Here is a 25,079-nt window from a genome sequence, read left to right as displayed (position 1 = left end):
TAAACAGATATAAACACAATGATAACCTTCAAACTGACGCAGGTTAACTTAGCTGTACATGAAGCCAGTTTTGGCACCAACGACATACACAGACTACTTCTCACAAGAGAATGGAACACAAACAAACAGCAGCTCTCTTCTTCATGCAGGTAAGCACCATGTACAGTGAGGTTTTAGTGAGGTTTCAGACAAACAGCAACCCAGAAAAAACTCTAGAAGAAGATAACGACAGCTAACACACACACACTCTCTCTCTCACACACAACCTGGTCATAACCGCTCGACTGCAAGGCAAGTATTACTCCAGCAACTGAACCACCGGAGGCGTCACCCCAAAATAATACACAAGCAGATTCGCCGAGTAGCTCTATAGAAACCCATGATCCGTTTTCATCCGTCATCCATCCATTCGCCGAAGAATCAACAAGCCAACATCACATAATCTTGCAATCCAGCTAATGTTCACTCTTTGCCCTTGGCGAAGAACCGACTAAAGCCCCGGCTTTGTTTCTCGGGCAACTGGTTAGCAAATGAGGAAGAGGATGAGGATCGCGACCTATGCTTTGGGCGCTTGGAACTGTTTGTTGAAAGAGAAGGGCTTCCGTCCGCATCAGAAGGGGTCATGTGGGTCTTGTATCCATTGAGGGGAGATACATTCTCTGACTCCAGCATTTCCTGATCTGTATCATGCTGGCCTGATGGTTTCTGGGCATACTCGCCTTCGGTTGTTCCTGCCGCGTCTTGCAAGAAGTCCTCCATTCGTTGCCGGGTTGGCGAGGCACCCATTGACTCTGCTGGAGGACGCATAGCTTGCAGTTGACGACCAAGAATCAACATGGTCTCCTGGCACTCTGCAAGCTTTTCTGCTGCGGCCGCTATTTCCACCTCCTGCCACCGATTTAAACAAGAATAAGTGTGTTATAAGTGTTTTGTAAGTCTTGAATTTCCAGAAAAGACCATTGCTTTCAGCATTACAAATTTACAACCTAGTCTGAAGTAACCCGGAAATGAGCTTATAACATATTTAGCGCTTGCCGCTTGATTCTTAGTAGGATATCATTTATTGCTAACATATTTTTCATAGTTAAAATTCTACATTCAGAAATCACAAGCACAACAGATGAACATAAGTACTCCCTCCGTTCCTAAATATAAGTCTTCTTATATGGACTACATACGAAGCAAAATGAGTGAATCCACACTTTAAAATACGTCTATATACATCCTTATTTAGTTCATATAGAAATCTCTAAAAAGACTTATATTTAGGAACGGAGGGAGTGATTTGGAATTGTGCCATCATGAACATGCAGAATTCAGCAGTGAAACAAACATTACAATGCAATCTTTACTTATTTATTTTTGAAAAGGGGTTTTCACTGATTTCTGTTGCCAGAATCCAACAGTATGGTACAACGTTGCCAAAAGAAGAAAAAGGAACCAAAAGGGAAGACAACATTCATCAGCCAACCTAACAGTGAAACTTAACAGGGCAGATCGCTCCGAAAGAGCCACACAGAGATATAAATAGATATTGTGAATCTAAGAACATCTCTTGCACTCCCTCCGATCCGAATTAATTGACGCATCCTCTATACAATGTCAACCGAATTAATTGTTGAAGCGTCTATACAATGCCAGTTTGACATTGTATAGAGGCTGTGTCAATTAATTCGGATTGGAGGGAGTACTACAATCACACACTTGGATGTGTGTTTGAGAAAAGGAGCTCTAGCACTTATTAGTTATTATTAGTACCTGCTTTGATTTGGTGTCGTCAACCTCTTCCACATGCATTGAACTCTGCTCGTTTTCGTACCTTCATATCACAAAGTCAAGTGAGAAGAAACTAAGCAGATGCACATATACTAACTACTCATAAATAGATTTCAGTATTACCTTTCCATCTTCTCTTCGAGATCTTTGTATCTGGCTAAGTCATCCTGATGACTTTGTCTTTCATCCCCGAGTTCAGCTGTTAAAGTCTCTATTTTGGACTGCAACACTTCTATTTCCTTTTCTAATTCAACTTTCCTTGATTCAAGAATCTTGTAGGATTCAACCATACACTTCAGCTGCGTCTCAGCCAAGCTGTTTGAATTCTCGCTGGCAGACAACTTGGATGTAAGCTCTTCCAGGTTTTTCTCCATCTCACTAAACCTACACTTTGTATCTTCTATCATTTCACTGCATCTCGCTAATTCTGTCTCCAGATTAATCTTCTCAGATTTAAGTCGCTCGTAGTCCTCCGGTGAGCACATCTGCACTGCAGTCTTAACATCGAATCCGGCATCATTAGGCCCCACAATCTCAGGATCAGAAGATGGATGAGGAATAAGTGGGCAAGGGCCAGAAGATGAATGAGGCTGCACTTTATTTTCAAGTAGTGTCACTTTGTCAACATAATCCAAATTATTACTGTCTGCTTCATTTGTGCTGTCTCTCAACATTGTGAACTTGATCTCACTAGTTTCTAACAAGATGTGAGATAGTGTCATAATGATGTCATTTATGACATTTTCATTTGATAGAACTTTCTCAACTAGCGCAGAGAATTGCTGAATTTTCTCAGAAAGCCCACCATAATCAGAAGACGGTCTCTGGTGCTTGGACATTTCTTGATCAAGTGACTTAACAAAGTCTTGAATCTTCAAGATGGCATTTATAACTTCTTGATCCATGGAATGCTTACTCCCAATGCTCAACCTCTTGTCTTGGTTCATTAATGATTCACTTTCAGAAACTTCAACCATCTTGCTTGCATTCATTAAATCTGCCTCTTCTTCAATATCCTTAAGAATATTTCTGATACTGTTTAGTACCTTCCCAGCATTGTTCTGTGGTGATTCAGAGTCCAGCAAAGAAGATAATCTGGACTGCAGTTTCAAGAGTGGAGATCCCTCGGACAGCTGCTGTTTACTAGATGGAGTTCCAGGCAATGGTACTGACTGCAAATCTTTAACACCATCACTCTCAGTAAGACCAGATACAGCAGCCTCAGCATCAACCATCTTTACTTTGTCAACAGCATTGTCATGGCCATTGGCTTCAGAAGGCAAACAAGCTAGTCTCTCCATCTCTAGGAAGTCATCCATCAGTTCCAACCGATTGGAGCCATCAGTCACACTACTCTTAGCTACTTTCTCTTTCTTGATGTGTGATAGCTCAGATACCAGAGCATTGGCCCAAGACTCGGTACAACTGCCTTCATCATCAACACCATCTTCAGACATGGAAGTCATACTAGGTGGATTGCTTCCATTTTGACTATGTGCACCATCAAAGTGGATATCCATGTTTGGATTTGATGGACTCTTACGTTGGTTACCAGTCACCATTTGAACTTCCAAGGTGCGAAGCTTGCCCGCTATCTTAGCGTACATGCTTCTTGAAGTTTGTAGCTCACTGTTCCGTTTTGTCAATGCCTCTTTGAGCATCTTAGTTTCTTCTTCCATAGTTAACAAACGTGCAGTCAGAAACTCATTCTCTTTCTGCATGTGCTGTAGGTTATCAAAAGCATAATCAGGAACTGGAGACATAGGGGACATAGGACGATGGAAGCTATTATTCTTTGCAGGGGATCGTCGCAATCTGTTGTCTCCATAATCTCTGCCCATTCCCAGGCTCTCAACTTCCATTTTCATCTGAGCTAATGCAGCAGGGCCTGGTAACTTTTTCCGAACAAGACCACGCAATCTTTGGCATTCAGCTTCCAGCTTTGTGATTTTCTTAACATCCTCCAGGTGCTGTTTAGTTGCTACATCAGCTGAGCGCACACTCATGTTCTTTTCTTCATTGCGGATTTCAAGCTCTTTGGTGACAACATGTACTTCATACTTCAGTGAATTTATTTCCCTTTCACCTGACTGAATTGTGCTTTTCAAGACTTCAATTTCAGCTTCTGCTTGAGCCTTTTCCTCATCAATTTTCATCAACAAATCTGCCCGCTCTTGGAGTGATCTTGAGAGTGCATCATTCTCAGCACCAGCCCTTATGAGCTCATGGTCAAATTCAAGCAACTTTTCTTCCAACTCGGCCTTTATCTTCTCCCACTGTTTGGTTTTCGCAAAAACTACATCATGTAGCTTCTGCTCGCCTTCTTCCTTCACAGTTCTTACTTGCTTCATGCATTCCTTTAGAGCACCATCCAGATGGGCAGCTCTTTCCTCAGCTGCTAGCTTAGACAATGTAACAGTTTCTAGCTGAACCTTCAGTGCCGAGGCCTCCGCTTCAGCTTTCTCCCAACCTAACATAACAACATATACATACCATCAATAATTTAATTATAGTCATTTCATAAAAGGAGCACAGATCACTGGAGAAATTTTTTCTGCCTACTAAAGTAAACTATCATTCACTTCTGTAAGGTTCATGGAAAATGAGGAAGGTCTAGTAAAGACAGCAGTTACAGAGAGTAAATAATTCTACCCAGATCCAGAAAAGAGAGAATGAATATAGAGTTCTTTTACGCACCTGATACAGCTTCTTCAGCAACTTTAGCATGTTGTTTCACTAGGGCATCTTTGGTAGTGATCTCAGATTGTGATGCAGACAGTTTCTCATTCAAGGTTTTCACCTTTTCATCCAAGACTTTCACTTGTTCTTCAGAATCAGTAAGATGTGCATATGTTTCCGGTGAAATCTGCACAAATTTCGGAACTTTATCCTCCTGCAAAATAGAAGTTAATTTTAGAAGGAAACAAACATTGTCATACAGGTTTGAAACACAGCCAACACAAGACACTCATGGGGCCAAAATAAGTAGCTAAAAATTTGGCTGCAAGGGCAGCAACTTGAGGCAGCAGATCATGCACAATCACTTGGTAAGGATTTTGTTGTTGTTGGAAATGGCAGCATTTTATTGATTATTCGCAATGTATCTAGGTTATACAAATACAATAGGGTTTAAATCTTAAACCACTGGTTAAATCATAAGAACATCTGTGCTACTGAAATTATGAACTATTTGCATTAGCTTTGTCAATGAGGAAATTTGAGGACAGACAGTACTATAGAATGACACCACTGACACTTCAGCAAATCCAAATCAAAATAGTACTGAAGACACAAACCTGTTCTGCTTGATTAGAGTTCTGCAAGACATCTGCGTTTGAGGATTTGTCCGATGATTTCTTCTTCCACGGCCAACTACGCCGGTCCATCTCACACAATGTATCTGATCAAAGAAGGTAAATATCTGTAATCAGCGAACCTAATGCAACAAACTTGCCCATATATATATATATATATATATATATATATATATATATATATCGATCATATACAAGTGCGTTGCTAAATAGTAACTGAATTTTTGTTTGTTTGTCAACAACCACGATGACAAGACAAAGGCAACAGTAGATAGGCATCAAATGAAATGTATCATTTGAGAGCAGACAAATGAAAAAAGCATCATGGCAAGGAAAAGCTCTCCTTTCCTTTCATATCCATACAAATTTCAGTATTGACAGTACTTGCAAGAACCAAATTTGCATATAAAGTCATATAACAAAATAGCTGGCAAGCATTTGACTCTCCACCGTTGTCACTATATGGAAGTCCTGATATGTATGGTGTTCCTTACAACTCAGGTTTCCTACAATGAGCTGACAGACTGGCGCATGTATCCAAACTCCAATAGCATAAGTTTTTGTAGTATTACAGCTAAAGGCTAGAGCTACAGAGGACAGTGGAATTGACGAGGAAAGCCAACAAAATACATCATAAGCCAATTTTAAGAAGAGAACGCACAAAAAACCAGCACAAACTATCAGACAAAATATTGCTCATATACGTGACCAGCAAACCAAATTCAGTAAGCAAGCATTTGACTCCACCATTGTCACTATATGGAAAACGTTATCAGTAACATTTTTCCTGCGCGCACATACAACATCCATAATTCACACTGCTACCAAGAATCCCTAATCCACAGATAAGGTCATACACATACAGTGGGACACCGGTGGTTGGGCAAGTACACACTTCAGTTGAGATCACAGTCGGTCCACCATATATGGTATGTACAATACAAGCAATCAACCACTCACAACCAATCCACAGAACAGATCAGCACAAGGTACGCAACATAAACCCCGCGTACCTGAAGCATCCAGCCAGCGTCACATATTCCATTTGGCAAGATCCAAAAACCTAAGCCTGCGTCACAATTCACGCAGCTAGGGCTATATAGGATACTAAGATAGGACCATGGCCAACAAGGAGGAGGAGGAGGGCAAGTAGGCCAAAAGAATTCCCGATCCCGTCCAAAGTTGGGGTGCCCCCCCACCCGAGAGGCCGCCAAGTTGCAGCAGCAACAGCCGATCCGATCCGATCACCGTCACGCCAGGGCCAGGCCAGGGCATTGACGCGGGGCAAGTAACGAAGAGTCGTGTCACGTACTCAACAGTCATGGCTCATCTCGTGGCTGTGCTCACCTAACTGGGCTTAATTAAGGCGGCAGCAGTATCTCTATGCATGGACCCATGGCGCCCAGGCTGTAGCGTGTGGAGTTTGACGCGGACGGCAGCGAGGGCGGGCGGCCTCGGTCTCGGCAAGCGCGGCAGTTAAGGGCGGCACCTAAGACGCCCGCGGGAGTAATGGCCGGCGTGGCCTGGCCGCATCGAATGTTTATTTAAGCCCATGCGGAGGGTTTGGTTTGGCCGTGGCCGTGGCCGGACTGACTGACGGACGGACGGGGTGGATGAGATGACCGGACGACCCACCTCGCCGCCCCGGGGAAGAAGGTGGATTCTTCTTGAACTGGAAGGTGGCTCTGGCTATAATAAAGATGATGGCGCGCGTGAGCCGGAGTGAAAGCCCGGAGCTACCACAAACACGATACGGGCCATTAATGGCGGTGCTCCCTCGGCTGATTGGATTTTTAACCAGATGTGACACTCCTCTTAAATCCTTTCCTTGCAGGTTCTCGCTAGCTAGCAGGCGCGCCCATTTTTACCGTCTCCTTTTACTAATCTTGTACGATCTCTTTTTACTAATCCTGTACTCCCGGAGGAGTACCAACGATTCAAATACCACCGGAGGAAAGGAAGGAAGCCGTGGCCGTACTTGTTGTTCGATGCTGTCACGGGTAAAAAACTAAAAATCGGTACTGTGTGGGGTGGCGATTTCATTCACTGGGTGGAATGGAAGTCTTGGGACGAAATCATGGGGTAGACAAAACGTGACCAAAGCGAGCGGCCACGGCATGGCGCCTGACTGATTGATTGCGCTCGCGAGAGCTAGCGCAGCAGTTGGCGACGAGCCGACGCTGTGCGATTTCACTGGGGCTGGACTACTACTAGTGGTATGATTTCGTTCGTAAGAGACAAGGGGACACGAGCCAGGAAGCCCGGGAGGGCGAAACGAGCGGCGCCCAGTGAAACGAAAATGCCCGGGGACTGTAACGGAGGAGAGAAACCGGGCTGATAAACAGTGAAATCCATCCGGAGAGCACGGCTTGAACCGAGGAGCTTTTTTTTTTAATGATGAACACTATTCGAACTCTCGAAGAAAACCATCGCAGATACGGCAAGGCTCCGCGAGAACAACCCAGAAAATCCACGCGCCATTGCACGCACGAGCAGCAAGCGCGGCCGCGCCACGGCGACGGCGAGAGATACAGGAAAATAGAGAGAGATGGTATGCAGGCGTGGAGCAGAGGGGGGAGCGGGGACTTACGGGAGGCGAGGGGCGCGGCTCAGGCAGGCGCTGCGCGGAATGCAGATCCGGCGGGGCGCCCCAATTCCGGCGGCGGCTGGATCTGGCGCGCCGCTCCGATCGGCGGCGGGGGGAGTGTCGGTGGCTGGCGCGCGCGATGCGGTCGTCGCTTGCAGCGCACACTTGCTCCAATCAGTCAGGCGGAGGCGCTTTAGCCGGGTGGATTGCGCTGGATGCCCTCCACTCCCCCCGCCTTTTACCCCGGCCCTCGCCTCGCCTCGCGTCGCCCCTTTTTGCTCCCCGCGCCTTTTGCCCCTTTGGAATCGCACCTCCTCCTCCTCCTGGCAGCACGAGCGGCAGGCGGCAAGCAGGCGCGGCCTCGCTGCTGCTAGCTCGTGGCTGCGGCCTCGGCGTGCTCGGTGCTCCTGGTTCGGTAATGCAGCTCTGCTCTCGTTCTAGCAATGGAGTGTGGAGGCTGGGTGGGGGAGAGGGGAGGGGGAGGGCGGGGTGGGGAATGGAGGCGCGGGTGCTTTTTGTTATGGGGTGCCGCTGCTGCCGGTAGGTGGGCTAAAAAGCGGGGGCGATGGCAGGGGAGGGGGAGGGGGAGGAGGAGGCGGAGAGGGAAGAAAGTGGCGAGTGGGGAAAAGCGAGGAGAGTGATGTGCTCGCTGTGCTGTGCTGTGCTGTGCTGTGCTGAGAGAGAGGGAGAGAGAGAGCGAGAGTCCGGGGGAGTGATGGCAGCAGAGAATTACACGTCAACTAATACATCCTCCTGCAATAAGAAAAATAGTACGTCATGAACAGACTTGCTGCAGTGCTAGTTTCTCATCAAGTTCTGCTTACTTTTTCTTAAGAAAAATATCGTCCTGTACATCATGATTTTTTCACAGTGGCGAAAACGAAGAGGAAAAACTTTGAGAAAAACTAATGCAAGGCACCCGCCGCATCAGGGGCAAAGTATGATGTCAAAACAAAAAGAAATTATTTTCTTGGCAAACTCGAAGGCACGACCCATCTTCATTTTAAATATGAGAGATGGTGGGTATTTACGCTATTTGTATTCACATCATAAACATTTATGTCGTGGAATTGCTCATTGACGTAAGCGACGGCGATCATTTATTGGATACATACCTTTTTATGCAACCTTTTGACCCAAAGATGCTAACATTTTTATCGTCAAATTGTTCATTTACATAAGCGACGATGATCATTTATTGGATTATACATTTTGTGAAACTTTTTGACGCAAAGACGCTAAGATTTTCGTCGTCAAATTGCTCATTACAAAGCGACAATGATCACTTATTGGAATATATATTTTGTGCAACCTTTTTGACCCAAGGCACTAGGGGATGACCGTCGTGAACTTGTGAGTGAACCGATGACGTCCTCACACTCTGAGCTTGCACGTAAGACATTGTGCTTCAGTGTCATGACTTGGCGGATCACCTCGCTGCCTCGAATTGTGAGTACTACAATGGTGATATTTTCACAATCTCCAATCGTTACATGCGAAGACTACAATTGTACTACGACACCTAACCATGAGTAACTTCATGCATGGTATATTTGAGTGATGATCTCCGTCTCTACATGTTGTAAAATATCACCAATGGAAAAGATCGTGAGGAATATTTGCCAGTTGTACCTTTAAGGCCCTGTTTATTTGAGCTTTTGCTTCTGCTTTTACAGCCTTTTCACTTTGGCCTAAAAGTCATAAAAGCTTCTAAGTAGGTGCTTTTGAAGCTTTTTTGGCTTTTGATGAATCAATATAATCTATTTGAGCTCCAAAAGCCATAAAAGCTCCAAAAACACCTATTTAGGAGTTTTTATGGTTTTTTAGCCAAAGTGAAAAATCTGCAAAAAATAGAAGCAAAAGCCCAAACAAACAGGGCCTTAAAGGAAAAAACCAAAGTTCCGATCCATTAGCACTCGGCCGTATTCCACCGAGAGGAACAAGCTGGACCAGTACCAGATATTTAAGTACCCTCTCACTACCACTCGGTCGTACACCACCGAGAGAAACAAGCCGGACCAGTACCAGATCCTCAAGTACCCTCTTACTACCGAGTCGACCATGCCCATGGGAGGAACAAGCTTGACCAGTACCAGATCCTCAAGTACCCTCTAACCATCGAGTCAGCAATGAACAAGATAGAGGGCAACAACACACTGATCTACTTTCATTTGGCTAACTTCCAAGTCAGCAATGAAGAAGATCCTACCTACTGTCTGAACAATACGTGAGTGTTGCCGAGCGCCCGAGTGCCAAGCGACAGTTCTAAAGACCGCTATCGATTGCCCGTAATTGATAACCGTCTCGGGGACTACACCCAGTGGGTGCACTCAGCGTGCCCCCACCGAAAAGTGACTCATGTCAAGCTAAAAAATGGCAAACAACCACAGGGCAAAACTGCTACAGTTCTAAGACTACCACCGACTGCATCCAGTCAGCAGTAGCCTCGGGGACTACACCCAGTGGGTGCAATCAGCGTGCCCCACTGGATCGTGATCACTCGGAAACGCTCTGGCAAGATCCCGAATGAAAGCGACAAAAGAAGAATAAGTCCAAAGACTCATGTCGACTGATTCCAGTCAACAGGAGCCTCAGGGACTACACCCAGTGGATGCACTCAGCGTGCCCCCACTGGAATATGAACACCCAGTGGGTGTGCCCTATTGATGACCCACAAGTATAGGGGATCAATTGTAGCTCTTTTCGATAAGTAAGAGTGTCGAACCCAACGAGGAGCAGAAGGAAATGAGAAGTAGTTTTCAGTAAGGTAATGTCTGCAAGTGCTGAAATTATAAGTAGCAGAACCGTTTGATAGCAAGATAATTTGTAACGAGCAAGTAACGATAGTAATAACAAAAGTGCAGCAAGGTAGCCCAATCCTTTTGAGGCAAAGGACAGGCCAAAACGGTCTCTTATGATAAGCAGAGCGTTCTTGAGGGTACATGGAAATTTCATCTAGTCACTTTCATCATGTTGGTTCGATTTGTGTTTGCTACTTTGATAATTTGATATATGGGTGGACCAATGCTTAAGTGTTGTTCTTACTTCAACAAACCTCCTACTTATGATTAACCCTCCCGCAAGCATCCGCAACTACAAGAAAAGTATTAAGAATAAATTCTAACCATAGCATTAAACTTTTGGATCCAATCGGTCCCTTACGGAATAGCGCATAAACTGGGGTTTAAGTTTCTGTCACTCTCGCAACCCATCATCTAATTGCTACTCCATAATGCATTCCCTTAGGCCCAAATATGGTGAAGTGTCATGTAGTCGACATTCACATGACACCACTAAGGGAATCACAACATACATACTATCAAAATATCGAACACATATCAAATTCACATGATTACTTGCAACATGATTTCTCCAGTGACCTCGAGAACAAAGGTAACTACTCACAAATGCTAAACATGCTCATGAAGAGAGGGGTATTAAATAGCATATTGGATCTGAACATATAATCTTCCACCAAATAAACCATATAGTAATCAACTACAAGATGTAATCAACACTACTAGCCACCCCACAAGTATCAACCTATAGTTCCGGTAGCAAGATTGAACACAAGAGATGAACTAGGGTTTGAGAGGAGATGGTGTTGTTGAAGATGTTGATGGAGATTGCCTTCCCCAAGATGGGAGAGTTGTTGGTGATGATGATGACGATGATTTCCCCCTCCGGTAGGGAAGTTCCCCCGGCGAAATCGCTCCGTCGGAGGGCAAAAGTGCTCCTGCCCAAGTTCCGCCTCGAGGCGGCGGTGCTTCATCCTGAAAGTTCTCCCCTTATTTTTTCTAGGTCAAATGACTTATATACCAAAAGATGGGCACCGGAGGTGGGCCTGGGAGGGCACAACCCACAAGGGCGCGCCTGGGCTGCCTGGGCACCCAGGTGGGTTGTGCCCACCTGGTGGGCCCCCTCTGGTAGTTATTTGCTCCAATAATTCTTAAATAATCCATAAAAAAAACCATGAAGTTTCAGCTTGTTTGGAGTTGTGCAGAATAGATGGCCTGACGTAGCTTTTCCAGGTCCAGATTTCCAGCTGCCAAAATTCTCCCTCTTGGTGTGTGCCTTGCAAATTATGAGAGAAAAGGCATTAGAATTACTCCAAAAAGCATTATTATGGATAAAATATATTATAAATAACAGTAAAAAAACATGATGCAAAATGGACGTATCAACTCACCCAAGCTTAGACTTCGCTTGTCCTCAAGCGAAAACCGAAATCAAAAACATGTCCACATGCTTTGAGAGAGAGGTGTCGATAAAAACAAAATAAGAACATAGAAACATCATGTTAATTATTATAACAACAAATTAAACATAGGACTTTTATCATAGAACTTTTATCATAGAACTTTTATCATATACTTCTCATGAATAAGTAATAGTTCATCACACAATCGAAGTATAACGCAAAAACTCTATTAGAAACCAACAAACTATGTTCTCACTCAACTTTGCAACTACAATTCATCATCTTTTCAGGAAGAGTCACGTGTCAGAGCCTTTAGGAAAGTCCACATACTCAACCATCATATAGTCTTCTATGATTGCTAACACTCACCTCGTACCCATGAGCAAAACATTTCAACCGGACACATAGAAAGATAGGGGCTTATGGTTTCGCCTCCCAACATACTCACCTCAAGGGTGATGTCAACAATAATAACTCATGCGGCCCATATTCAACTGGACATATGTGCCTAGATCTTTCCTCACCACATGATGCTTGCCAAATGAGAAAAATAAAAGGAATAGAGAGAAAAACTTTGACTCTTGCATAAAAGTAAATACATAAAAGTCAAATATAGGCCCTTCGCAGAGGGAAGCGGAGGTTGCCATGCGCTTATTTGTTTGTATGCTCAATCCCTTAGTGCAAAAGAACGTCACATTACATTGCCCCTTGTGATGGCGACCTTTATTATGCAGTCTGTCACTTTTATTCTTCACCATCACAAGTTCGTGCAACACTCAATTTTCTCTTACACTAAATGATCTCACACTTTTAGAAGCAATTTTATTGCCTTTTTGCACCGATAATAACTTACTTGAGGGATCTTGGTCAATCCCTAGGTAGGTGTCGTGGGTTTGTCACGGCAGATGTCCTTGTGAAAGGACTTAGTCGTGGAGCCATCGCAACGGGTTAGCTTAAAGGGGTTAAACCGGACAAGGGGACACGGGGAGTTTATACTAGTTCGGCCCCTTCGTTGAAGGTAAAGGCCTACGTCTAGTTGTGATTGGTATTGCTGGGGTTTCGAAGGCCAGGGAGCGAATCCGCTTTTTCTGGTTCTCGAGTTGTTGTATGTTGTCCCTCAACCGCTGTCGGGTCGTCCCTTTATATACATAGGTTGACGTCCGCTGGTTTACAGAGTCCCGAAGCCGGAACATAAATGTGTCCGGTTCGGTCTCTATCCTTCCTATCTTACAATGCAAGTTACATAACAAGGTCGGTTTACATCTACATGCCTTAACTCGCCTCTGGGCCTTGGGCCTTCATAAAGCGCCATCATTCTTATGCCTTCATGGGCTTCTAATCTTCATAAGGTTAATCCGGCTACCCCTGGCCGGTTTACGTCCAGTAGTAATATCCCCAACATTAGGCCCCAGATTGGTTTGAACTTGTTCATGTCAATCTTCAATACTTAGAAAAATTCCTCCTTTGCATCTTCACCTTGATTTTGTAAACCGTCGTGACGTCATACTCCAGGATTATGATAAACTGTCCTGACGTCATCTATCCGTTGAGGCTGAAGATTCTCTTCATTAATACATATCCAGTCATCGAGGCGACATCATTATTAACTATCCATTTTTGAGCTCCTCGATTCCCGCACTTGTCGCTTTATTGCTTCGCCTTATAAATAGGGCCATGGGTCTTTATTATTTTCCCCTTCGTCTCCTTCGCTTCTTCCTCCTCGCGACCTCTCTGCCCCTGAGTGCCGCCGCCGTGACTGAGCTTCTCCTCTGCCTCGACAAAGGTCGCTGCATCAACCTGACCGTTACCAGAAAACTGCGGCGTTCCTTAGTTGCTTCAACAATCACTGTAAGTCTTTTTCTTTCCCCCCTTGTAGATCTGTCTAGGGTTTCCTTGTTCTTCGCGGTTCTCTGAAGTTCATCAGTGTTTCGGTGCTATTCTTCCTTGTTCCTCCTTAGTCTATAGATGGACACTTCATGCTTGACATATCTCTTGCCGTGGCTAATCTTCTGTTACCACCATAAACCCTTATGCGCCAAAAAACTGATCTAGTCCTTCATAAACTGTTTCGGGTCCTACTCTTATTAGGTCAAAATATTTTTGCCTTTCTGTCTTCGGTAGATCCAAAATTCCCATGTGATCTTGTGAAACTTGTTTTTCCTTACTTAGCCCTTTTCGCCTTAGATCTGTATCCTCTGTAGGCGGTTTACCTTTGCAAAAACAATCTATCTCATACCATTAGTCCCCTAGTAAACCGGCAAACCTTCTTTATGTTGATTACAATAGTCCGGTTTAACAACACATGTATGCCCTTGATATGACCTTGCCATTCACTATTGTATTTGTCTCCAGTTTATGCAATTTCACATACCTATATATCTTTATTCCACTGCATCTTGTATACCACCGTGAATGATTTGTAAACCGGCATTTCTTTTCCAGCTTTTTGTTTCACAATGGCCAAACAGTTTGCCGCTTGCAATTGGGCTCGTTCCCGGGTCACCGAGGAACAGTTGAACGGGATGGTCAGCATTGGAACTTTGCCTAAGAAAACTGAAATCCGATGGCGAGTTCCAGGAACAGAAAATCCTCCAACCCCAAGGCAGGGCAAGGTTGTGGTCTTTGTCGACCACATAGGCCGTGGTTTCAAACCGCCAGGGTCAAAGTTCTACCGAGATGTGCTTGCTAGTTTCCAACTCCATCCTCAGGATATCGGACCCAACTCGGTGTCCAATCTATGCAACTTCCAGGTCTTCTGTGAAGTGTATTTACAAGAAGAACCGACTGCTGAACTGTTCCGGGACTTCTTTCATCTGAACCGGCGCACAGAATTTGTAAATGGTCCCAACACTGAACTTGGTGGTGTTTCTATTCAAAAACAGAAGGAAGTTGAATTCCCTCACGCCAAGCTGCACAACCATCCTAAGGAATGGAACCATACTTGGTTTTACTGCAGAGATACTTCTCCTGAAGATGAAAATCCCCTTCGAGGCTATCGTGATCACCGGCTTTCCAACACCCATCCAATGCCGCAACGCTTAAGTTATGCAGAACGGGCCAAGTATGCCCCTCAACTCGCCAAGCTCCGGGCTTTTATGGCCAATGGTTTAACAAGCGTCGATTTCGTGCGCTGTTGGATATCTTTGAGCATCTTGCCGCTAAGCCGGCGCCCTGGTTTAATGTGTGAGTACACCGGTGATGTTGAAGACCCTCAACGCCATATCAACATTCAGGTGACCGATGAAGAGGTCACTGAAAGCGTAAAGAAAATTTTGAATGAATCGAAATCAGTCTGTAGTCAAACCGGCTTAAATCCCTTCTATACCAAGAACAAACCGCCTGCTGTAAGCACTATACTTCCTTTTCATCTTTGATGTCTTTAACTTGTTTCAACTTGTAATCCTTCTTCTGTTTATGTATGAATAGGGTGATGATCCCTTCTGGAAATGGAAATCCGTAGATAAAGTAGTGAAGCCAACCGGGGATAAAGCGGCCAAGCCATCTCGTCCCAAAACCATAGCCGTCAAGCGGACCTCAAAGCGGAAAACAGCTGACCGGATCAACTTGCAACTTGATGACGATGCTGATGATCCGGAAGTTGAGGTAGAACTTGACTCACTTGGCTCCCTTTTCATGCACCTCATTAGCAATGATGTTTATCAGGAGGACGTAGAAGGCAGCCAAGCTGATGATGTAGAGGTAATTACCCTTTCCTCTGGTTCAGACTCTATGCCAACACAAAAAACCCGTTAAGCAGTTCGGAAAGTAAGCTTTTCTCATCCTCTTGCTTACTTGGACCCAACATTTATTTTGAAGACACAGCAACATGAAGCTCGTCAGACAACCCGGCACAGTGGCCAACAAGTCACTTCGGCCGGTTTACCTGATACCCCGGCTCGGAAGCACCGGTCTGAGGTCTCTTCCACTTCTGACCATTCTTATCCCAAGGCAGGTTATTTCAGACAACCTCTTAATCCGTCCGATTCAAATTATCAGGTGACACCTCCCTCATCCTCTGGCGAGTCGACAACAATCCAGCTCCCTCCTCTAAAAACTGTTGCTGGGCAAGTTTTCAAACTCTTTCTTCCAACGCGTTACAAATCTTGAATAAGATGCTAACCCTCTTTTAATTTATTTGCAGAGCCAAAGCCAGACCCAATAAGAAAGCTCGGGTCAACAATCCGTCAGAAGACCAGGCAGTTTTTGAAGAAGAGCAGAGAGGTGAGCCGGACCAAACTCGTGAACCGGAGGGTCCTCATCCTGAAACCACCGCTGATGAACCGCCCCTTCAAGATCGGAATACTGATGAACCACCAGAAGCTGACCCTGCCATGCCTGACACTGAACCGGCAGCTCCAAACCGGGCTAGTCCAATGAGAGATACTGAAACTCCGTCATCACCTGCAAAAACCACTGAAGGCCAAGGAGATGATGTTATTGTTACTGGTATGGGCCACAGCTCTCCTGGCCATCCCGTAATTTTGGCCCAACATAGTGCCAAAGAAGAGCGTGCTGCTAGGGAGAAGGGCAAATGGAGTACTGACTTAGCCCATCTCAATGCTGAAGAGCTTCACTCCAGCTTCTTAAACCGTCTGCACTCAAACCGTGACTATGAAGCCGGTTTGGTGAATTTGATGAAGGAACACTATGAGGTATTTTGATCTCCCTTTACTTCTTAATTCCAAAGTTGAAATACCAGCCCAAGTAGCCCCCAAGGGCCATTTTATGATATTAATCATGAACCGGGTCTTTGTAATACTTTAATTCTTTCCCACTGACCCTCAAAATGTTAGGCCCTTAGTGAAAACCAAGGCCGATACTTTACCAATGTAATGATATAGCTTTCCTCCGCGTAGCCCCCAAAGGCCGGTTTAGCTTTACAAGGTAATCCGGGTTTTAATCCATGCATCCATTTTGAACAGATGTACATTAGCCCCCAAGTGTCAAGGATAATGCTTGCATTGTTCTGGAGACTTTGTAAAAGATGTAGTGAATCAGCGCAAATAGTCATTAGCCCCCAAGTACGAAGTGCATAACTTGTTATACGCTTTGTACTTTAGAAAATATATATCCTGTTGTTTGACATTTCTTCCTTGTTGTAGGCCGAACTAAGCAATAGAGATGCCCAGACTGCTGATTTGCAAGAGAATGTGAAGTCCCAAGAAGCAGAAGCCGCGAAAGCTAAAGAGGAGCTGACCAAAGCCCTGGCAGCGATGGAAAAGTTGAAAGAGTCTTTTAATAAAGATCGTGCTGGTTGGGAAACCGAGAAAACCGGTTTAACCAAAAGAGCTGAAGACACTGAAGTGGCCCTGAAACCAGTTGTGGATGAACTAACTGGGTTGAAACGGCAAATAAACGCCATGACTTCCGCTATCTTTGGTAAGTATCTCTTTATGCACTTTGTCCAATTCATGAAACCTTATCATTGACCAGAACGCTGATTTTGAACCATAACAGGCACTCGTATTGCTCATCTAGGCACAGATATGCGGATGAAGCTTAAAGCGACTTATATCCTTATTGAACAGCTGTACTCTGGGTCCCAGCGTGCGGTTTGTACTGCGGCTTACAATAAACCGGCGCCATCACTGATAAAGGAAACTCTTGAGAAGCTGGCCATGTTACCATCCCGGATTACCGAACTGAAGAAGGCAGCTACAAGAGCAGGAGCATTAACCGCACTAATCCGAGCCAAGGCATGGATTCCAGATCTTGAAGCGGAGGACATCATCAAAGGATATCCATGTGTGAAAGAGGACGGTTCAAACTTCGACAATTATGACCTCCGAAGGCTGACCAAAGAAATGCGACAAATAGCTAGCAAGCTGGCAGAGGACATAGACTCGTCTCATTTCCAACCGCTTATGACGCTGAAGGGAAGAGACAGCCTGCCGAAATCCATGAAGTCGAAGAACTTGTACCTCCAATTCGTAAGCATACCTACACTCCTGATATTAACCCTTCCAGCCTTATCCATGAAGAGGCTGTGTTTCAAGCGTTAACTGGAATCGATTGGTCGACGGTTGATTTCCAGCGTCTGGGGAGGGATGAAGAAGAAGTGATCGCACCAACTGACCCTCAACCATCAAACTGTCCAGACGAAGCATCTTAAACCGGCCGCCGGTTTACCAGCTACTGTGTGCCAATGCTTAAAAACAACTATTCAATTGGAGCCGTTTGAAAGCTTCATGTAATAGGATAGCAAAAACTCCTTTATCTGTCATGCCATCGAGCATGTTTTGTGACGCTTTGTCAATGTGAAAACTTGCTCCACCTTTTGGGATCTATTTATGCTTAACTCATATGAATTGTGTTCCTGGATACAAGAACGTGAAATGTGTCCTAGTGGTTTACCACTGGACGGGCCATGATGCCCAAGGGATAATCAAAGTTTGTATATAAAAATAACATGTGTAACATACCTCATTGGCTGACCAACTGCTTGAATAGTAAAGGTGTAAACACCAATCCGGAGTAGTGATAACTCCGTCCTTAATTCGCCGGATTATGATAATAAACCGTACGGGTATATAATGAACATCGGGTTTTCCATATAACACTGGCGACTTGTTAGTCAAAACCAGACCGGGGTAACGAACACCGGTTTATAACTGATCATGTACTGACAACTTGTAGTTGAGAGCCAAGCTGGGTCAAGGACACCGGTTTGTCACAAGACATTATGAACCTCTATAAAGTCAAAAAACTTAACAAATAAGAGTCAAAAAAGAAATATACAAGGCTTTTTACGAGCTGCCAGGCTCCAAATCGAGGCTTTTCATGGGCTGCCAGGCCTCTGAGTTAAACCATTTAACAAAGCCTTTTAAGATGGGCCTCCAATTAACCAATCGTCGTTTTAACTTTGACAAGTTCAGGGTCTATATAAGATTGACTTGTCAAACGTTCGGCGGGTCATACCAGGATTACCTGGACAGGAGTGGCTTACTTGATGAAGACAGGTTAACCCGGGGTTTTAGGTGAATACACCAGGCTTCCAAGCCGTGGCTTGATAGCCAATTACAAGGGTCCTTTCAAACTCTTTGTTGCTTTGCACAAAAAGCCCCCAAGTAACTTTGTGAGCTGTGCTTAGTGGGTGCCCATGTTTGAGTTTGTGCTTTCTGCAACACTCTCTTTGGCCCCACATAATTTCCTTTGTGGCTAAACGCCTATCAAGAGGTGTAGCTATGGTGTGATAACAACCAAGCCCCCTAGTGATATCCCTTTGTGGTTTCAAACCGATCAAGAGGTGTAGCTATGGTTCAGATAGGACCAAGCACCCTAGTGATTTTCTTTATATTCGTGCGGCTGCAGAGACCGGTTTAACAAAAAGCTCCACTTTGTCAGTAGAAACTCTTGTAAGCACACACATGATGTAAAAAGAACAGATACCCCGCTTTAATGGAGGCTCCGGTTTATTATATAATATATACATCGTCATAAATATGTACATATGAAGAGCCTATGGCTCAAGTATAGTAAGGCCGAAGAAGAGCTATGTTTCATGGCATTGATACGATCCGATGAATGCAAAATCGCTGAGACCCGCTTGACCCAATGGGTCGTGGACTCCCCCTCCTCTTGGACACAAGCGGCCAGATCCACGATTGACATGGGCTGCTTACAAGTATCCTTGAAGTTCTGGATAAACCGGTGCTTCAATTCGGCCCATGATCCAATAGAGTTAGTTGGTAAGCTCTTCAACCAAGTACAAGCTGTTCCTTCCAACATCACGGTGAAGTATTTAGCACATACCGCTTCATCCACATCTAGCATCTCCATCGCCATCTCATAGCTTTCAACCCATGCTTCTGGCTGTAGATCGGCGGTATAATTGGGTACCTTACGAGGTCCCTTGAAGTCTTTGGGTAATCTCACATTACGCAAAGCGGGGGTAAGGCACGACACTTCCAAGGAACTGAACACTACCCCTGGTTCGACTGAAGCGGTGGGACGAACCGGAGTAGGTTGACGGGCCCCGTGTAGGGCCGCTAACTCGGCCTCCCGACGTGCACGACCATGATCCACTACATCCTGTGCATTGGCGCCGTCCCCTGCCGGGTTGTGTCCTCGCGGCGAGTTACAGCGACGCGCACTGCTTGACACGGCTGGTTCATCCTCTACATGCCTGTTGTAGCTCTGGCTTGGACATGGGGTGGAATGAATCCTCTCACGACTGTGCGAATATGTCTGCTGCTGATTTAGGGCTGTTTGAAGGAGATCTCTGGCTTGTCGTGCTTCAACCGCAACTGATGACTCGCCATCGGTTGGGAGAGCTGCCAATCATGAAGCGGCGACCACTATGTTGTCCAATGGGTTGGAGTAATGCCCGGGAGGTGTTGGAACATATTGCGGTACAATGTTATTCTGACGAGGCGGATCCATCGTGCGCGGCTGAACCGGCGCTCCTATTCCTGGCGCCTCCGTCCGGTTTAATATTGGTTGGTTACTAGTTCCTACTCCTGGCATGTTGAAGAGATTTCGTGGCTCATAGCCCGACGGGAGATGCGATCGGTACCTTCTTCTCATGACTTCTTCGGAAGCGTTCTGATCAAGCCTAATCCGGTAGGCCTGAGCTTCCAACTCAGCCCGTTCTGTAGCCATCCTAGCGTTCTCTGCCGCTAGGTCCGCCTTAGCCTGAACTATCTGATCCTTTACCTTTGCAATCTCCACGTTGTGCTGATCCCGGGCTACTGCATCCACCTTTGCGGCCATCAATGTTGCCAAAGCGTCGAACAAGTCAGACATGACTTGAGCCGGAGGCGGCGCAGAGCTTCCTGCCCCTGCCGGCGTGGCCGTTGTTGAACTGGAGAGTATTGCCGCGGCAGCTGATGAATGAGGCGCCGACTGTGTACCGGCCATGAAGATAGCGGCCCAGTTTGGCAGATCAGGTAAGTCCGGAATACTGTTGCCCCCGGATCCTCCGCTAATCCGGCCATCCTGCAACTGATAGAGCGATTCGGTCTCTCCAGAAGACTCGTCGTTGGAACAGACAACAGTTTCTCCATCGGACGCCGGTCCGTCCTTGTATTCTGCTCCATGTATGACGCCTACGAAAACATGCTTCGCCACGGGCTGAACCGGCGAAGGGCTTGCACGCTGAGCCGTCTCGATGATGTCGGTGCAGATGTCCGACTCAGGGGCCGGTTCGCCAATCTTGCCGATAAAGACGTGAATCCCACCAAAGGGGACCCGGTATCTGTATTCGAGTGAATCGGCCTCGGGACCCCATCTTGTGTTGTCGATGTAGAGCTTGCCACGACGACTCTTCGTCATCCGGCCCATAGTGTATCCCTTGAGTCCATCAAAGCTGCCCTTCAAGAACTCGAAACCATCGTGCGATGGCCCCACGGTGGGCGCCAACTGTCGTGGGTTTGTCACAGCAGATGTCCTTGTGAAAGGACTTAGTCGTGGAGCCATCGCAACGGGTTAGCTTAAAGGGGTTAAACCGGACAAGGGGACACGGGGAGTTTAGACTAGTTTGGCCCCTTCGTTGAAGGTAAAGGCCTACGTCTAGTTGTGATTGGTATTGCTGGGGTTTCGAAGGCCAGGGAGTGAATCCGCTTTTTCTGGCTCTCGAGTTGTTGTCTGTTGTCCCTCAACCGCTGCCGGGTCGTCCCTTTATATACATATGTTGACGCCCGCCGGTTTACAGAGTCCCGAAGCCAGATCATAAACGTGTCCGGTTCAGTCTCTATCCTTCCTATCTTACAATGCAAGTTACATAACAAGGTCGGTTTACATCTACAGGCCTTAACTCGCCTCTGGGCCTTGGGCCTTCATAAAGCGCCATCATTCTTATGTCTTCATGGGCTTCTAATCTTCATAGGGTTAATCCGGCTACCCCTGGCTGGTTTACGTCCAGTAGTAATATCCCCAACAGTAGGTATGGTGGACACTTGAAAATAAGATTTGGGTTTAAGGATTTTTGGATGCAAAAGTAGTATCTCTACTTCGTGTGAAGTTTTTGGCTAGCAAATATAGGGGGCAAGCACCACATGTTAAAGGATCTATGACAATATGACTTCTATGTGAATATGAACAAACATAAATCATTAAGTTGTCTTCCTTGTCCAATGTCAATTGGCATATAATATTTTGATGAGGGCTCACAATCACAAAAGATTTCTAGGATAGTAGTATATTTATATGTGAATCTTCTCTTCCCTTATTAATTCTTTCATGAGTTGCATCATTGACTAATGCTATGTTTGTCAATCTCTAATAAAATTTTCTACTTATACTTTTCCTTATGTGGTGCCATCACCTACCATAGGATTAGTATATAATATTTTATTTATTTATTTCCATTCTTTTATTTGTTTCCTTGCTTATTTCTTTCTCTTATTTGCAACATGAAAGTAAAGAAAGCAAAAACTCATACTAACTTTATTATATAACTTGCACACGATTACATCACTAAGCAAACTCTCGACGAAGAAAGGATCGAACTAAACTTTTATTCAACTAAAGCAAAAGATCAAACTAAAATAAGTAAAAGCAAAAGATAGTGGGATGATACGATACCGAGGCACCTCCCCCAAGCTTGGCGGAAGCCAAGGGGAGTGCCCATACCCGATACTCAATTCTCCTTTGGTGGGAAAAAGGTGATGGTGGTGAAGCGATCCTATCTTTAAGGATCAAAAGATTCTCCAATCGACGGATGACGCTCCGGAGGTGGGTGATGTGTTCTTGATGAAGAATATTCTCATGAGTGAGATACTTATTTTGTATGCAAACTATTTCAATGATGCAAAAGGCTTCAATCTCAGCAGGAGTAACATGAGTAAGGTAAGGTTCAAGGATGTCTTCCTCCTCCTCGTCAGCTGGCAGTGCTTGTTCGAATACCGGAGGCTGGTCTACGGTAACCTCATTGCTCTCATCTCCTTCGATAGCTCCCGTGGGCTCTTCTCTCTTCAACTCGATCTTCATCAACCAAGCATCCTCTTCCATGTTGTTGTAGGAAGAAGATGTTGGAGAATGCAGTATTTCAAAAAAATTCCTACGATCACGCAAGATCTATCTAGGAGATGCATAGCAACGAGAGGGGGAGAGTATGTCTACGTACCCTCGTAGACCTAAAGCAGAGCGTTATGAAACATGGTTGATGTAGTTGAACGTCTTGCGATCCAACCGATCAAGTACCGAATGCATGACACCTCCGCGATCTGCACACGTTCAGCTCGGTGACATCCCTCGTACTCTTGATCCAGCTGAGGCCGAGGGAGAGTTTCGTTAGCACGACGACGTGATGACGGTGATGATGAAGTTACTGACGCAGGGCTTCGCCTAAGCACTACAACGATATGACCGAGGTGGAATTCTGTGGAGGGGGGCACCACACACAGCTAAACAATCAACTTGTGTGTCTATGGGGTGCCCCCCTCCCCGTATATAAAGGGGGGAGGACGAGAGGGTCGGCCTAGGAGGAGGCGCGCCCAAGGGGGGGGGCAATCCTACTCCAAGTAGGTTTGCCCCCCTTCCTATTCCTACTAGGAGAAGGAGGAAGGAGGAGGAGAGGAGAAGGAAAGGGGGGCCGGCCCCCAAACCATAAACCAATTCGGTTTGGGCCTAGGGGGGCGCTCCCCACCACTTTCCTGCTGCCCTCTTTCTCCACTAGGGCCCATTAAGGTCTATTGACACCCGGGGGGGGGGGTTCCGTAACCTCCCGATACTCCGGAAAATGCCCGAACTCACCCAGAACCATTCCAGTGTCCAAACATAGCCTTCCAATATATCAATATTTATGTCTCGACCATTTCGAGACTCCTCGTCATGTCCGTGATCACATCCGGGACTCTGAACTACCTTCGGTACATCAAAACACATAAACTCATAATACCGATCGTCATCAAACGTTAAGCGTGTGGACCCTACGGGTTTGAGAACTATGTAGACATGACCGAGACTCACTTCCGATCAATAACCAATAGCCGAACCTGGATGCTCATATTGGTTCCTACATATTCTACGAAGATCTTTATCGGTCAAACCGCATAACAACATATGTTGTTCCCTTTGTCATCGGTATGTTACTTGCCCGAGATTCGATCGTCGATATCCTCATACCTAGTTCAATCTCGTTACCGGCAAGTCTCTTTACTAATTATGTAATGCATCATCCCGTAACTAACTCTTTAGTAACATTGCCTGCAAGGCTTATAGTAATGAGCATTACCGAGAGGGCCCTGAGATACCTCTCCGACAATCGGAGTGACAAATCCTAATCTCGATCTATGCCAACTCAACAAACACCATCGGAGACACATGTAGAGCATCTTTATAATCACCCAGTTACGTTGTGACATTTGATAGCACACTAAGTGTTCCTCCGGTATTCGGGAGTTGCATAATCTCATAGTCATAGGAACATGTATAAGTCATGAAGAAAGCAATAGCAACAAACTAAACGATCATAGTACTAAGCTAACAGATGGGTCTTCTCCATCACATCATTCTCTCTAATGATGTGATCCCGTTCATCAAATGACAACACATGTCTATGGCTAGGAAACTTAACCATCTTTGATTAACGAGCTAGTCAAGTAGAGGCATACTAGGGACACTCTGTTTGTCTATGTATTCACAAATGTATCAAGTTTCCGGTTAATATAATTCTAGCATTAATAATAAACATTTATCATGATACAATGAAATATAAATAAAAACTTTATTATTGCCTCTAGGGCATATTTCCTTCAGAAGAAGACATGATGCCTGGCCCAACAGATATGACAGAAAACAACAAGAAAAGAGAACAAGGATTTCTCTGCGATATGGTGATCAACAGGTTCGGGGAGTATATATAGATTTTTTTTATCTTGGAGGACAAGTATATGGTAGAAAAACGGAGTACAGAAGGTGTCCCGGGTGGGCACAACCCACCTGGGTGCGCCAGGCAAACCTAGCGCGCCCTGGTATCTTGTGCCCACCAGGGGACGCTTCCTGGAAGTTTCTTTATTCCCAAAATTCTAAAATATTCCAAAACTGATAAAAAAAATTGCAGATTTTTCGGAGTCTGTTTCTTACCGAATCACGTACCTCCTTATTTTCACGATTCTGGAGTGTTCCAGAAGGACTCTTTTATATGTTCTTCTGGTGTCATAGTTTGGATAATATTACTTTCAACATTAATAGGCGTACCTGAGATATAATGCTTTATTCGTTACCCATTGACAACCTTCGGGTTAGTACCTTCGGAATT

General features: G+C 45.2%; 1 protein-coding gene across 2 annotated transcripts; it reads right to left on the bottom strand.

The window, feature by feature from the left end:
• Window positions 1–6: 6 nt before the first annotated feature.
• Window positions 7–8,182, bottom strand: LOC125552333 (filament-like protein (DUF869)). 2 transcript variants are annotated; one of them, XM_048715838.2, is made up of 6 exons: window positions 7,681–8,182; window positions 5,073–5,176; window positions 4,474–4,669; window positions 1,900–4,246; window positions 1,759–1,819; window positions 7–888 (listed from the first exon to the last, which is right to left on the bottom strand). In XM_048715838.2, the coding sequence occupies exons 2-6, from the start codon at window positions 5,160–5,162 to the stop codon at window positions 463–465; spliced, it is 3,120 nt and encodes a 1,039-aa protein (XP_048571795.1). In that variant the 5' UTR covers window positions 5,163–5,176; window positions 7,681–8,182; the 3' UTR covers window positions 7–462. The 2 variants fall into 2 exon arrangements, with proteins under 2 accessions (XP_048571795.1, XP_087374795.1); XM_087518669.1 differs by lacking the exon at window positions 7,681–8,182 and adding an exon at window positions 6,104–7,549.
• Window positions 8,183–25,079: the final 16,897 nt, after the last annotated feature.

This window comes from Triticum urartu, chromosome 4A (assembly GCF_056163025.1).
Source record: "Triticum urartu cultivar PI428250 chromosome 4A, HENAU_Tu73, whole genome shotgun sequence".
Taxonomy (NCBI): domain Eukaryota; kingdom Viridiplantae; phylum Streptophyta; class Magnoliopsida; order Poales; family Poaceae; genus Triticum; species Triticum urartu.
This window is presented reverse-complemented; position numbering and strand designations above follow the sequence as displayed.